This window comes from Amia ocellicauda, chromosome 2, assembly GCF_036373705.1.
Source record: "Amia ocellicauda isolate fAmiCal2 chromosome 2, fAmiCal2.hap1, whole genome shotgun sequence".
NCBI lineage: Eukaryota > Metazoa > Chordata > Actinopteri > Amiiformes > Amiidae > Amia > Amia ocellicauda.
In genome coordinates, this window is record NC_089851.1 from 62,407,298 (window position 1) to 62,423,224 (window position 15,927).

General features: G+C 40.5%; 1 protein-coding gene across 1 annotated transcript in view; it reads right to left on the reverse strand.

The window, feature by feature from the left end:
• The window catches only part of dpp6a (dipeptidyl-peptidase 6a), a 131,795-nt gene that overhangs the window by 77,741 nt on the left and 38,127 nt on the right, over positions 1-15,927 (reverse strand). The window contains exon 2 of the mRNA XM_066688218.1: positions 7,365-7,479. Coding sequence (XP_066544315.1) covers positions 7,365-7,479 — 115 coding nt within the window. The remainder of the gene's footprint in view (positions 1-7,364; positions 7,480-15,927) is intronic.

Genomic DNA, 15,927 nt, shown 5'->3' on the forward strand with positions numbered 1-15,927 from the left:
CACTCCTTTGTTGCCTTGGCTGTGTGTTTTGGGTCATTGTCATGCTGGAATACCCATCCACGACCCATTTTCAATGCCCTGGCTGAGGGAAGGAGGTTCTCACCCAAAATTTGACGGTACATGGCCCCGTCCATCGTCCCTTTGATGCGGTGCAGTTGTCCTGTCCCCTTAGCAGGAAAAACACCCCCAAAGCATAATGTTTCCACCTCCATGTTTGACAGTGGGGATGGTGTTCTTGGGGTCATTCCTCCTCCTCCAAACACGGCGAGTTTAGTTGATGCCAAAGAACTTGATTTTGGTCTCATCTGACCACAACACTTTCACCCAGTTCTCCTCTGAATCATTCAGATGTTGATTGGCAAACTTCAGATGGGCCTGTACATGTGCTTTCTTGAGCAGGGGGGCCTTGCGGGCGCTGCAGGATTTCAGTCCTTCACGGCGTAGTGTGTTACCAATTGTTTTCTTGGTGACTATGGTCCCAGCTGCCTTGAGATCATTAACAAGATCCTCCCGTGTAGTTCTGGGCTGATTCCTCACCGTTCTCATGATCATTGAAACTCCACAAGGTGAGATCTTGCATGGAGCCCCAGACCGAGGGAGATTGACGGTTGTTTTGTGTTTCTTCCATTTGCGAATAATCGCACCAACTGTTGTCACCTTCTCACCAAGCTGCTTGGTGATGGTCTTGTAGCCCATTCCAGCCTTGTGTAGGTCTACAATCTTGTCCCTGACATCCTTGGACAGCTCTTTGGTCTTGGCCATGGTGGAGAGTTTGGAATCTGATTGATTGATTGCTTCTGTGGACAGGTGTCTTTTATACAGGTAACGAGCTGAGATTAGAAGCTCTCCCTTTAAGAGAGTGCTCCTAATCTCAGCTCGTTACCTGTATAAAAGACACCTGGGAGCCAGAATTCTTGCTGATTGATAGGGGATCAAATACTTATTTCCCTCATTAACATGCAAATCAATTTATAACTTTTTTGAAATGCGTTTTTCTGGATTATTTTGTTGTTATTCTGTCTCTCACTGTTAAAATACACCTACCATTAAAATTATAGACTGATCATTTCTTTGTCAGTGGGCAAACGTACAAAATCAGCAGGGGATCAAATACTTTTTCCCTCACTGAAGCTGTTTTTAATGACTCCTCCCCTTTTCCTCTCTTGTGTAGATGCCTCTAGGGTTCAAAGATATCTTTAGAAAGACAATGCTCTGTTTTTTTTTAAATAAGCAAGACTCCTTCAGCACCACAGGAGCTGAGAAACCTAATTGACCATGACAGTAAAAAATTAGCACTTGTGCTTCGAGGACTCATGGATTTCTCCTTCAGGTAGACTCAGGCCATGAGACTCGCAGATCCATCTCCATCTTTTGAGCTTCAGTCCTAAAGATGGATTTTCCAGGGTTAGTAGGATGATATCCAAATCATTTCAATTTCGTCCATAGGGTTGGGCATCAAAAGCTGCCTGTGTTTCATTCAGTTCTTTTCTTTCAAGTTTCACCATCTCTCTAGGCAAGAGGTGGGATTGATCACATTATCTCTCCCAGCATTTATAAACTGCCTTTTGAAAGAAGATAATGGCTCATGGCTTACAATTATGCAGCCTTGTTGTGTGGCCAGACACCTTTATTTGTATTTTAGGCACATGCAAGGCACTTGCTTCAGAGACCACAGAGTCCATTCAACACATTTGGCTCATTTGTTTGCTAGAAGTTGAATGATCTCAGAACGTTATTTCACAAAAGTCAGATTCCACAGCCTGGTTTGGCTGCCACAGCCTCCCAGATCCTTGTGACTTGTCGATCCACTGCACAACTCATCAAACTATCTGATTGGGGTGCAAGATGGGCCTTGGCCAGTGTGGGGTCACAGTGAAAAAATTACGGATGTCCTTGAGATAGTGTGTGAGAGGAGGCATGTGTCTCTCCTGTGTCACAAAGGGGGAAACAAAATTGGAGATTCCATGGTAAAACATATATATACATATATATATTAAAGCCAAGTTTATGAATAATCAAATTTCCTATTTTACAATGCTCTTGTCCTTAAAACATATGAAAATAAAAGCACTGTTTAATTCATTTATTTTTTTATTCAGTTGAGTGCAATCAGCACTGGACTATATATTGTTATACAAATAATATTTTGTAAAATGAACTTAGTTGAAAATATGGAACTATCATGTTCTTGGACAAAAGCCTCCAGGCTGTGAATTTTAATAATTTTCTTTCGCCAATGAATACGTTTTTGGTTTACGATCCTGAAGTCTGCGGTCTTGTAATCTAATGAAAGCATCACAGCTGGTTGACAAAAGGGATGGAGGGGGATATTGGATATTTTTCCACTTGAGATGTCTCACAAAGTCTTCTGCTTTCTTAGAATAATTCTTGCATTTCCCAAAACACATCTTTAATTCATATATTTAAAATTAATGACCCGTATTAAAAAAGTGTGAAACTCCAGTGAGTACACATGCAGTCAGTGCTCGGGGATGTCACTGGATAATGGTGGCTCTGAGCACAAAGAGATAACTTATCAAACTAATGGTCTGAACGAATGCCTCCAGCTCACTTTTCCCCCCTCTAGAGGAAGCAAGGACACAGGCAAAGCACTGCTGTGTATCTTGTCACACAGTAGATCGAGCACACAGTTCTATCCATCCATCCATCTATCCATCTGATGTCAACAACTGCTCATCCAGTACAGCATCGTGGTGACCTCCAGCCTAGCCCTGCAGATACAGGGTGTGGGGTTTGGTCCTACCTGGACGGGTCACCACCATCGCAGGGCCACACACGACTACAGAAATCAACCTGTGAAGTAATGACTCCTGAGTCCGCAACTGAAGTCTGGTATTCACTCTCTTCTTCTTCCCTCCAACAGAGACTCTCCCTCTATATCCCCAGCCCCTGACTAAGGAGCCACACCTGTTTGCCTGTGTTGGGATTCTGGCCGCCATTTTGTCTCTAGACCCTTGTGTGGGAGAGCCACGATAGGTGCTGTTACGCATTTCCCCCAAGGTCCTAGAGACCACAGTTTGTCTAGTGTCACACACACTCCATTACACAACCTGAACAGCACTGCTTTGGGATGTGGAAGGAAAAACAGACCAGCTGGTGACAACCCATGCGGCCACAGGGATAACGTGCAAACTCCACACAGACAGACACCGAAGTGTGTCACCGACCCGGGTCCCAGGAGCTGAGAGGCAGCAGCCCCAACCACAGAACCACCGTGCCACCCACATGGAATGCCAGCTTAGGCAAAATGCAAACCAATCAGAGTCAGAGATCTGTGTCACAGAATAATTGAACAGCGGTGGCATACAAAACATCCCGGATTCCCAAATTGGGTGTATTTTCAACCAGGGTTTACCCCCCAACTTTGGAAAAGTTAGTTAGACTTAGTTCTCCACTTGCAAAACAACAATTCTCTTTAACACAGTGAGGAACAGTTTCTTCACTCAAGAATAAAGGGACCTGAACACAACCCAGCCTTCTCTTATCTGAACCCAAGATTGTAGGAATAAAAGAGAGGACAGAAACTGAGTGCACTGCACTGGAATGAACCGGAATGACACCCGGCACAGACTACATGTATAACACAAAGATGGTAGACAGGCATGGTGGAAGAAGAATGGAGAAAGCTCAGTGAAGAGTATGGGAAGAGTCCACTGAGAACAGAAGAACAACTATGGAAGTCTCAGAGTTTAGTGAAGTCACAGCCCACTTCTAGCAAGTTCTGTATGATGCGGGTCTGGCTGAGTGAATGGCAACAGACCTGCTCAATTGAGTGTTCTTGTGTCCAGTTTAAGAGGCCGCATGTCGCTTTTTCCTCAGGCTTACATTTCTCTAACACTCTCCGTTGCTGGTTTATTCCTCTTGCATTTCACAGGAGATTTATCCAGGCTGTACATATTAAAATTCTATCCAATCGATCTGCAATCCATTCTGAAAGCAGCTGTTGTAGTCAGTCACTGGCTGTACCACGGCATCGAACTTAACACGCAATTTAATTACCAAGTGAATTAATGCCTTGTTTCCATCTGCAGCCCCGAGACTCAGTTGAAGAATTGCCTTTCACCTTGGCAAATGGCCATTTGCGTCCACATGTTCCCAATGTGTCTGTTAATGGATGTTTACAGCAGAGGTCATATGTTGGCTTCTGTCAATACTCCACAATATGTTTTTTTCAAACTCCTGCTTAGTTGTGGGTGGTGTAATGTCATTGTAAGTACATTTTTAACACCAGCAGGACGGGGAGAATGCCTCATATCAGGAGATTAAAGGGAACGATGAACTGGCATTTGCATCGCATCTGTTTCTACCCCGAGTGTGAGTCACATCTCCATCGCTCTGTCGTTTTGGCTCAGGGGGTCATGGAAAGCTGTTTCAACCTGCAAGCAGACACACAAAATTGTGCTCTACCAAAGCCTGATTTCCACTGCAGGTCAATCTCTTCTTTCTGCAGCTGCATCTTTCATCAATCAAGAAAAGATATGAATGTAATATAATGGCTTCCAAACACAGATCGCATCGAACTTGACTGACTGAAGCACTGTAATTAGACGTTGATCTTTTCCTGTCGTTAGATGCTATTTCTGGCTGTGGCATTGGTGTGCTCCCTCATCAATTCATTAGCAGGCGAACTGAAGTACAACGGCTATATCTATCGTGGTGACATAAGATGATCAATATTCTTGGTGAAAACATTTTATTAATGTATTTGTAATTTAAATATATAGATGTAAAAAGCTGGTCAATCATTTTCATCTGGTAATAGGCGATTGACTTTGTGCAGCCTTTGTTTTCTGTTTATCAGAAAGCTTCGTCTTTAAAATGAGACATACTTTGCTGAGAAGACTTGAAATTAAGACGTGTCGCTCATACACTCCTTTTCTCTCCTGTGTGGGGCACATCACGTGAACAGGAGTCGAGCAGCCTCACACAGCGTAGCCACCTTATTCTGAGCCAGCTTGACAGCCCCTTTGAGCAAACTACTCGGCCACTTCATCTGTACTTTCTGGAGGAATAGGGTTTGCTTTTCACTTTAAGAAGTCTGGACACAATCCTCCTAGCAATCGAATGGAGGTATTAACAGAAAAGGGAACAAAATAAAACGCTCTTGGACAGATTCTGTGACGGTCAAGAAGAGCAGTGGTTGTACATCTACTCTGATGAAGTGTGTTAAAGCATGTGTTATTTACTTGAGGTATACCAAGCATGACATTTTGATTGGGAATGTAACTCAGAGTGTGGTTTAACCCTGTCTTTAATTATGTGATGGCGTTGTCTTGGGGAGCTGCACCTCATTGATATTTGACTGCTGGGCATACCATAATGTATTCCTATTACAGTGGTTGTACATCAAACATGGATAAAAACAGCAGAGACTTTCAAACTGTTGGGTTTCTTAATAGCGTTTGACATTAGAGTGTATAGAAAACAGCAACAAATGCAACTGAGACTCTGTTTAGAAATAGGGTGGTAAAGTGAGTAGAAATACCTGTCAAATCATTAAACTTGCAAACAGTACTGTGAGTGACAGCATCAAGACATTTTTCTTGTTCTTTTTAGTCAATTTATTTGTATGAAAGCACTTGTCTTGATGAGGGTTATGTCTGGGTTTGAAATCCCGAGACCCACCCAGACAAGACCCACCCACAGACAAGAATCTGAATCAGACGGAACACAAGGAAACAACTTAATCTCCTAATGGAACTAATTGTTAATCAAGTCCTTAATTAAAGAACATCACATCCATTCTTTACATTTTCCAGAATATTGTTTAAGAAGCTTTTAAAGTAATACAAAATGTAATTTAATGAATCTGATTAAGAAACAATATGTTCAGTGGTTTTAAGTAAAGTACTCTTTTAATGTGACCATGGGAAAAATCCACCCATCCCCCCTCCAAAACAATGAGAATTATCAAGTGGCTAAAATTCTAAGTGTTCTATTTCAAAGTGTTCATACTAGATTGTTATAATGTCTCTATACATCTTAATAATGTGTTTTATTACACTGCTAATGTTATAACATTATTACTACATATCTATGACATGTTTAAAAACCACTACTACAACATTAACATTAACATTAACAACCATTTCTTGTATCTCTTTTATGTAAAAATTTGGAAATAGGTTCCTTTTTCATTTAACAAGTGTTGCACTTTGTTCCACTGTTACTTCCCACAATGGAAGTGTGTCTGGCTGTGCTGAACAAGGCTTTTGCTCAGAAACCACTTTAGAAAACCAAGACCCCACCCTGACCCCAGTGTGAGCAGGAGAACAGGTGAATGTATAGCCCCCAGAAAAGGACAAAGAATAATTGAAATGTGTGACCAAAGAAGAGAGCAAGAACATGTTAGAAATGCATCAACTAAGGGTCGTAGAGGATTAAAGCACTTCAGGTAAATAATGACAAAATGCAACACTGGGGAGTAGTGGTTAGGGCTCTGAACTCATAATTGGAAGGTTGTGGGTTAAAATCCTGGGTGGGCAGTGCTGTTTTATCCTTGAGCAAGGTACTTCACTTAGATTGCTCCAGTAAAATGCCCAGCTGTATAAATGGGTACAAATGTAATTCGCCCTGGATAACAGCATTTGCTAAATGACAAATAATGTAATGTAATGTAACCATGAAATAATGAACAAAGGAGTCTTTAGATGATGATAAATCTCCATAAGAAACCAACATAATTGATTAATTATCACTGTACTAAAACCCTTAATCCACAAACTTGGGAAAATGCTAGTTTTGCTTGCGATGACAGGTAGAAATGTAAATATTTAGCGTGAAAGGAAAATACTTCTGTGGAGAATGTTTTAATTATACTCCAATGCTCAGCTGATGTTATTACAGTAGCATGAAAGACAAACAAATGCAGAAGACTGGAGGTGGCAGCCTGCTGTTGTAGACCATATGCCCTTGGAAAGGTGGCTCAAATTAATCAACATGAAAATGTGGAGCTATTATTCTCCGTCTGGTATTTAAGATACGGGCGAACGTTAGAGCACGCCTGCATCATAATAGGGCAATTAGAAAAAGATGAATCTCTGAAAATTCACAAACAAGCCGACAAAATATTATTTATATAGAACATGCGTTTGCAGTTATGACCCTGTGTAACAACGTATGGCACTGGAGGCAGGCGTTTAGAGATTAGATATTCACACACTGCTTTCGCACTTGGGCATTTGTCTATGCTGTCTCTTCCATGTGCATTCTCTATCACTATATCACAGCAGCATAATTGTGTGTGAGTGTGTGTGCGTGAGAGAGAGAGATAACCAAGCATGTAGAAAAAGAAAAGACGATGAAAGGAAGCAGGCACCTTTATTACGACTTCATTACAGTACCTGGTGTCAGCAGAATGACAGAGGTGACGATCAGGGAGCAGATGACCAGAATAACAAGCAGGGCGATTGCAATTCCCTTCCAGTTCCTCTGCGGCGGGTTGCTCCCCACGAGCTCCTGGAAGACATGATGCAAATGAGGGTTACTCAAGGACAATCTGGAAATGACAACACATTCAAGGGTAATAGCCACCAGCAAGGAAGGGAAATGGCTTCTGATAAGTCTCCTTCCACAAAGACATGAAGACATGAAAAGCAGCTCAGTTCGTGGGCTAAAGTCATTATCTTACATTGTCATTTTTAAATCCACCGCAACACCATAATAATGTTTCCTTTCTTTGATTTAAACACACGCACATCTTTACACGCACACAGCATTACACTGGCGTTCATCTATCACACATGCCAATTAATAAGCAGACCAGCCAATCACAGACTGCAGTGTTTTTACATGCAGATAATAAAAATGTCCACTATAATTACACTATGGGAGGAATAGAACTAGATTAAGTAACGCATAAGAAAGACCTAGGAGTCTATGTGGACTCCTCACTTTCTCCATCCAAACAATGTGGGAAACAATAAAACAGGCAAACACAATGTTAGGGTATATTGTCAAAAGTGTAGAATTGAGAACAAGAGCAGTGATGTTCAGACTGTACAATGCACTAGTTAGAGCTCATCTGGATACTGTGGACAGTTCTGGGATCCACACTTCAAGAAAGATCTCGCTGCTCTAGAGGCAGTTCAGAGGAGAGCAACCAGACTTATTCCAGGTCTGAAGGGAATGTCCTACTGAGAGACTGGGGGACCTGAACCTTTTCACCCTGGAACAGAGGAGACTACGTGGGGACTTGATCCAAGTCTTCAAAATCATGAAAGGCATCGACCACATCAAACCAGAGGAGCTTTTCCAGATCAGCAGGGACACACGCACCCGCGGACACAAATGGAAATTGTGCTTCAAGGCATTCAAGACAGAAAACAGGAGACACTTCTTCACACAGAGAGGCGTCACAATCTGGAATAAACTACCCAGCGATGTGGCTGAAGCAACAATTTGGGAACATGTAAAAACAGACTGGATAGGATCCTTGGATCACTTAGTTATTAATGGACACCAAACGAGCACAATGGGTCAAATGGCTTCCTCTCATTTGTAAACTTTCTTATGTTCTTATATATTATATCACTGAAAGGATAGAAATGGTCAATGGCCAGACTTCAACTCTGTTTAAGCAGATAGGAATGCTTCGAATCGCCTCGTTTATCCAGCAACAGTTCCGAAACAGCATTGCAGCTTTTTCCAAGCTACCCGTCCACTAGAAAGAGAATTTGTGGCACATATAAAATCACACTGGTGTCATATAACTTGTCAGGGCATACAAGCATCGCTCTTTTTGTTGTAATTGTTATTGTTCAAGGGGGGTATATTTCAACGGATTTTAACTTCAATTGCCATCCTGTGTGGGATTAAATAAAATCTTGGTGCAGCTTTATTTCTGCGTCGTAATCCCCCATAACTAACATCAGTCTCTCCCTTTCAACATGGATCAAAGAATAATTTCTGGCGCTAACATTCAATCAGAAAGCCTTGAAATGAAATGTTGACCATTTCAAAGAGTCTTGTTCTTCCAGTGTTCCTCAAAATAAACCCATGAAGTCAAAAACGCCACATTTTTCCAACTGGTTGTAGCAGTTATCCTTACAGTGACAAACAGTTGTGTTGTTTATTGTGTTGGTTGGCCATGACATTTCATGTGTGTCTTAATGCAAAGCAAAACAAAACAAAAAAGTTAATTTCCACATTTGCCAGTGTTGCAAGATTGTGTGAAGGTCATCAGCAAAATGGGTTTGAGGGAACCGCATGTAGTGGCAATGAAATCAAAACAAATTACATTCATTAGAGGCAGAGTGGATAATTTGTATTAACGAGTTCACGTGCTCACTTAAAGTCAAACACTGCTATAGAAACATAATACAAACATACACACAGATTTTCTTTCGCATTATCGCATACATAACGTAGTTAATTAAACTAAGGCCCAGATTGCTTTAAGGACAATTAGCAAATGACTCAGAACTTGACTGTGGATTTTAATTGGTTAGACGCTAAAAGCAAAAAAAAGAAAAGACAACACTATACTACTTTTGTAATTTTAGATGAAACACCTTTCTTACATTTGAGACATTCACTTCAGAAATAATACATTAGTTAATAGCACTGACTAAAAGACACTGGAGGAATATTGTACCTGCATCGTCTTCATTAATGCAAAATAAAAGTAAATTATAACGCTCAGGAAATATATGAGGTGAACCAGCTCAGCCTTTTAAAGTACTTTGCCTTGAGTGACCTCATTCCTTCTTAATTGAATGGAACTGCAGACATCATTAGTCGCATGCCAACAGTAGGAGCACCGTTGCAGCAGTCGCGCATTAGGAAGCTCATTAAAACAGATCTTACTCCCAACATCGCAGCTTAGGTGTCTTCAGGTTCTTCCAGTCTCTCAACCATAGCTTAACCAATCAGAGAGGCAATTAAGACTTTCTTGTGGCGGTAGCCTAGAAACATTTACTCGCAGTATTAATTACAAGACGGGTGCGTTTGCAACTACCTGGGCAGCAGCCACAATAAGAGCCACTATTCAAGAAGAGACCTGGGATCAAGCAGGAAGATCACACACTGCAATGCATGCTGGGTAATAGATAGTATTTACCACTACCGATGTTCTCTTGGGGGTAACATAATATATATATATATATATATATATATATATATATATATATATATATATATATATTATTATATTTATTTATTAGCAGATTATGTACTACAGAGGACTGATGGACAGTAACAGAGACAGTGAGATAAGCAGACAGTAAAACAGACAGAACCAAAGACAGATATATACTATACACAGAGAGATGGGTATTATAGACACACTGATTTAGCGATTACATTACGGGGATATCCAGTCCTGACCCAGTGTCTGGTTCCCAGGAGAAGCACGCTGAAAACCATGGGAGCCAACTAATCATGGAGATAATAACACGGGCATTCAGGGAGCTCAGACTCTGGCAAATTAGGTCACAACGGTTTCTGTAGAGATCTGCTTGCAGTTGCTGATGACGAAAAAAGTGTGATGGCGAAAAAATCCATTCTGCTCAGGAAGTTTACATTCTCCCCCACTCTCGTAAAAAATGAAAACAGATTTATATTGATCTCTGCATGCTATAAAAATAAAAGCATATAAAGGCAGCTTTTATTGGAAACAGAGCTACTGGGGAGATGAGTGGCTTGACACAGCCATCACTGAGCGAGGATAAACCAGGTAGAATACCAGAATACCCGGATAGTATTTATTAGTTTCCCTTACACCAAGAGAGGAGTAATTTCAGGAAACGGGTCAATAGAGTAAATAAGGCAACACTTGTACACTAACTTTGTGTTAGTTGCTGCGGGTTGAGCCTTCGTGGCTAATAAGGTTTTCATAATACAGGTGTTGAGATTCAGATGCTAGTGTTTGCTTCTGGCCGAGACATTACAACAGTTGGAAACCTCTGATATTCAAGGTTTCCTGCTCTGATTTAAAGTACAGAACTCATGGTAAATCGCCTTTGTTCTATAATACATATATATACATATAATCACCTACATACACACATATATGACTGCTATCCCCGATACCTTTTCGTGTTTTATACAACATGTATAAAGGGCCTGGAGCAGAATGGCTTTGATGAATTATATATGTTTTTTTCCCCCAATGCAACGGCAGAAGAGAGAACACGTTCTAATAGTACACCTTATGGTCACATATAATTCATCAATAACAGCCTGCTTGGGGTGCTTTTGGAAATGTGTGGCTTCAAATTACATCAATAAATACATGTCTGTGGCTGTTGCAGAGCACGGGCTGCCCATTGTAAACACCCCGGAGGTGGCTGTGACTGAAGAAAAGAAAAATAGTACAAAAAAACTATGAATAAATAAAAACAGTTTATTGAATTCAAGGATCACCAATAGCTAACAGAAGACACTGATTGTCGCAACACAGAGCTTTGGTAATGTGTGTCTTTATGTGAAGCTGGACTCTGATTCCTTTGAACCTTTTTGTTAGTGCTTTTTTATTAAACATCCTCTTGGTCTACAACATAACTGAATCTCCAGTGTGGAACTGCATTTTCACTCTGTTTCCCCTCAACATTTTCTGCTGAAGAAACAAACACCACCACTTAAATTTGAGCTTTAATGTTACACCATACAGCCGCAGATGTCACACTCCTGCAATGGAGAGAGATCTGCCTTAGGTAGCTTCTGAATCTTTGCCTTGAATTCATCCTGTAATTATGACACAAGTACTATCCTGTTGTGTGCTTATCTGCCATATCTACACACAAATTATACACAATGCTGTACAACACTGTGAGACACATGAATGGAACAAAGGAGGAAGAGCACATCCTGCGTGAAATCAGTTGGCACCCTCATATGATAACTTCCATTAGTGGGACGCCAGCAACGTCGTTCGTGTAATTGATAATGTAACTTTAGGCTGTATTTATTGAATTCACACTCATCACTAATCAGGTTTTTCCCATTTGCTCTGCCAAATGTGGTTCGGATTTTGCAAAGCTGGCAAATTATTATCTCCAGAGTAAGACCACCAGTTTGAATGTGGTTAATGAGATTTTGCCTTTTCTTTAATTGACAATTTACAGGGGCCTTTTATTGCAGCCATTCCGAGTGAGCAGATAAGCTGTAAGCACATTAAGTAACCAATAAACAAACATCCTTAATCATTCGTAAATCCGGAAAGAATTAGAATAGTGCCTGAAAATTACATGTATAAATACTTTAAAATCTGAATCATTAACAACAGTATTAATTCCCTTAATAATGTGTTAATAGATTATTAATTACCAGGTATTAACTTACAAGTAACAATCAACTGCATGTTATTAACTCATATACTCACTCTATGACTGTATTACTACACTAACAGATTTGTTTATAAATTATTTATAAAGTAACATGTGCAACACATGTTAAATCCTTTATCAACTCTTTAAAATCTGCATTTAAGGATTAGTGCCACAATCACCACAATTAATATATTGTAATGAACTGCCACAGCCTCTTTACTGTCATTTGCTACTTAAGACTTGAGGGAAAAAGTTAGAAGTTATTTGAATACTCTGTTGACTGTCAGCAGCATAAGTAGTTCTTGCTGTAGGGCTGTTGTCTCTTGTATCTACACTGCTCTAAATAATTGATTGACTTCTTCACAAATAAATAAATATATAGCTGCTGATAGAGTGAACAGACACCAGCCTGACAGAATGACAGCTGGATGAGACGTGCTGCGACTCCTGAGCAAAACACAACGCGCCACTGCCACTACTGAGGGGTAGTTCTGTGGGGGCAAATGCAGGCACACCAGGGAGTGTGGCAAACAACTCAGAGAGCTCACGTGTTATTACAAATGGTAAAGCGCTATGAAACAAAAAGAAAAGAAGGCTGGCAACTGTACTGTAGAGGAGCAAGGAGTGAAAGTATCTTTGCCAAAACAAGTGTAGCTGCTGATTTCTACAATTGGTCGGCAGTAGATTCTGTCATTTTAAATTGCTCGTTGATAGTATCTATATCACTATTCTATAATAATAAAAAATAGCTTTTATAAGAGGTCAGATTTTCACTTGTGAATGAAATTAAGTCGATGGACGTTTCTTGGCTGGTACGCAAAGCAACAGAACATCAGAACCATTCATTCAGACATTTAGTTCCCGCTACTGTCCAGAATACTTATACTGGTGTCTGCAGTGCCGATAGTTAAATGTAAAATACGAAGCTCAAGAGATGAAGCAGGCTGGCGTTTATTAGAACTGACTGCAAATGGAGAACTGCTTTCAGAAAGTCAGGGAAACATAGTGTGTCTGCCTCCTGCATTCATCAGATGATTATAATGCTGATTGAAATCCTCTCAGGTAAAATTAGCAGGTTGAGCAGATAAAAAGCAAAAAACAACAGGGTCTATTTGGATCGGTACCAAGAAGGCACAGCAAACTGTCAAGGCAAGCAGCAGAGAGAAAGGCAGAAAAGAAAAATTATAATTCAGTCAGTTCAACGAGGTGTGAGGAATATGAACAGGTGTGAACATACAAAGCTTGGAAAGGAAACAAGAGTAATTACTCACAAAGTGCTGATGTTTTGTTCTTGGATTTCAAAACCATCTTTTCCTTTTTATATTCCAGCTTTAATTCCAGTCCGGTTACATAACTAGTTTAAATAAGCGCTGCAAGGCGAATCGATTTCCAAATGCCAAAAAAACAGAGTGTGAATGAGCTGCGCGGTCTCAGAAAATATCGCTATTAAAGGAAAACAGGCTGTGGCAGGTCTCTTGACATTTAAAGATGCGCATCCTTTACGAACAACTAAATCATGGAGTCGTATTATAATTCTCATGTCCACCTTCAGAAACCTTGGAGATCAAATCAGCACAGACGGAGATATGAACGACATAAAGAAAGAGTGGAAATGGGAGAAGATTCAGAAGAAACTGAAAGGAAATCTACGCACTTGCCTGAGGAGGACAGTATTTGATCAGTGCATACTAGCAGCGCTCACTTATAACTGTGAAATCTGGTCACTAAATGCAGAAATGTTCTGGAAACTGCAGGCATAAAACACAGAAGCATGGAAAGATGTCTGCTTGGAATAACAAGGAGAGATGGAAAAATAAATGAATGGTTCCGAGAACAAACCAAAATATGTGACATCTTTGACAGAGTGAAAGTGTTAAAATGGCGATGGGCCGGACACACTGTGAGAAGAGCAGATCAAGGATGGACAATGGAAGCTGTTGAATGGATCCCAAGAGGTGAGAAAAGACCCAGAAGACTACACAGAAGATGGGAAGATTAAATAATACATTTTGAAAAGAAAAGCTATAGATCGAAGCAAGTGGGGAGGCCTTCATCCCACAGTGGATCGATACAGGTTGATGATGATAATATATCTGTATCTCTTAATATAAATGTAGAAAAGGACTGCACTGCATTTCAACTGAATTCCCTGCAATTAGGAGCTTGCATAGAAAAGCTGTTTTTATGCACAACACCATAGCATCATCAGAGAGTATCAGTAAAGGCAGAAATAGAAAACTGGAAGAAAAATATGTTCCAGGCAACATGCAGTTATAACCTCCAGGAGAAACATGTATATCCCAATCCTGCTTTGACGCCATTGTGACACCGACACAAACACCTAGATGTAGAGCCTAATTGAAAGTCATCATGTATTATTTTCTGACCTTGTGGTGCAGTGTCCTTCATCCATATTTCACCAGGTTCCTCACATCTAAATTACACAATACGGCGCTGCATAGACTCTGCCTTTACAGGGATGTTTTCAGAGTCTGGTTATTGTATTTACGGTTAAAATGGTAGCAGCTCCATTCCTTGTTTTGCTCACATTGATTTATTTTGCTTGTACATGTACAGATTTTAACAACTGGAGAATGAAACAGCCCCCTTCCAAGATAAGCAGTAAAAGCAGGTCAACAGACAGTGATGGCATTGACTGACTGGCTGATTGATAGCCTGATGGACTAATCAACAGATCGGTTGATTGTGCTTCAGTGAGCCGCTCTGACTTCCAGGCTGTCGATCTGAAGAGCAAATGTTCACAGAAATAAAGTTCAGTAGTTTTTTGGTGTTTTTTTGGAGAAGTGAGCAGAAAACTTACTTTTTAAATGCATTTGGTGGCATTTTGTTGCCGGCAAGGTTTGTGTGAAGCCGTAAATTCTCCACCTCAGGTCCTAGTCTAAATGCCAGCATTTTATTGGCAATGGGACTGTGTGAATATAGCAGGAAAACGAATGCCGGCAAATTACGCATCACATCCTTGCATTGTCAACGCAGTGCGTCAGCTACCTGGAGTAACCAACCAGAATAGGGGCGCATTTTCCCAACCAGGTTAAGCCACCTCTGACCAAGAACTTGTGACCTTAACCCAAAATGTATCAGGTCATTAGAAATGCTGGCAGTTGAAAATAATGTAGTTGCAGCAATTCTGACTAACAGGTTGGTGATGTATGTAAAGCTACCTATTGTCACACATATGTCAGAAGTTCTATACCAATAAATCATGCAAAAGAAAGCTTTTGATAAGGTTCCACACCAAAGACTGATCCTCAAATTGGAAGCTGTAGGTATTCAGGGTAATGTAAGTAGATGGATTATGAACTGGTTGATGTATTGGAAACAGAGGGTGTCGATTAGAGGAGTCGCTTCTAACTGGAGTGAGGTTGTTAGTGGAGTTCCACAGGGATCAGTACTAGGGCCTGTGCTTTTTCTAATCTATATTAATGATCTGGACTCTGGGATAGTTAGCAAACTTGTCAAATTGGCGGATGATACTAAAATAGGTGGCTCAGCAGATACAATCTCGGCAGCACAGGCTATTCAAAGGGACTTAGATAATATTCAGTTGTGGGCCGACACCTGGCAGATGAAATTCAATGTTGACAAGTGCAAGGTATTACATACAGGTAAAAAAAAT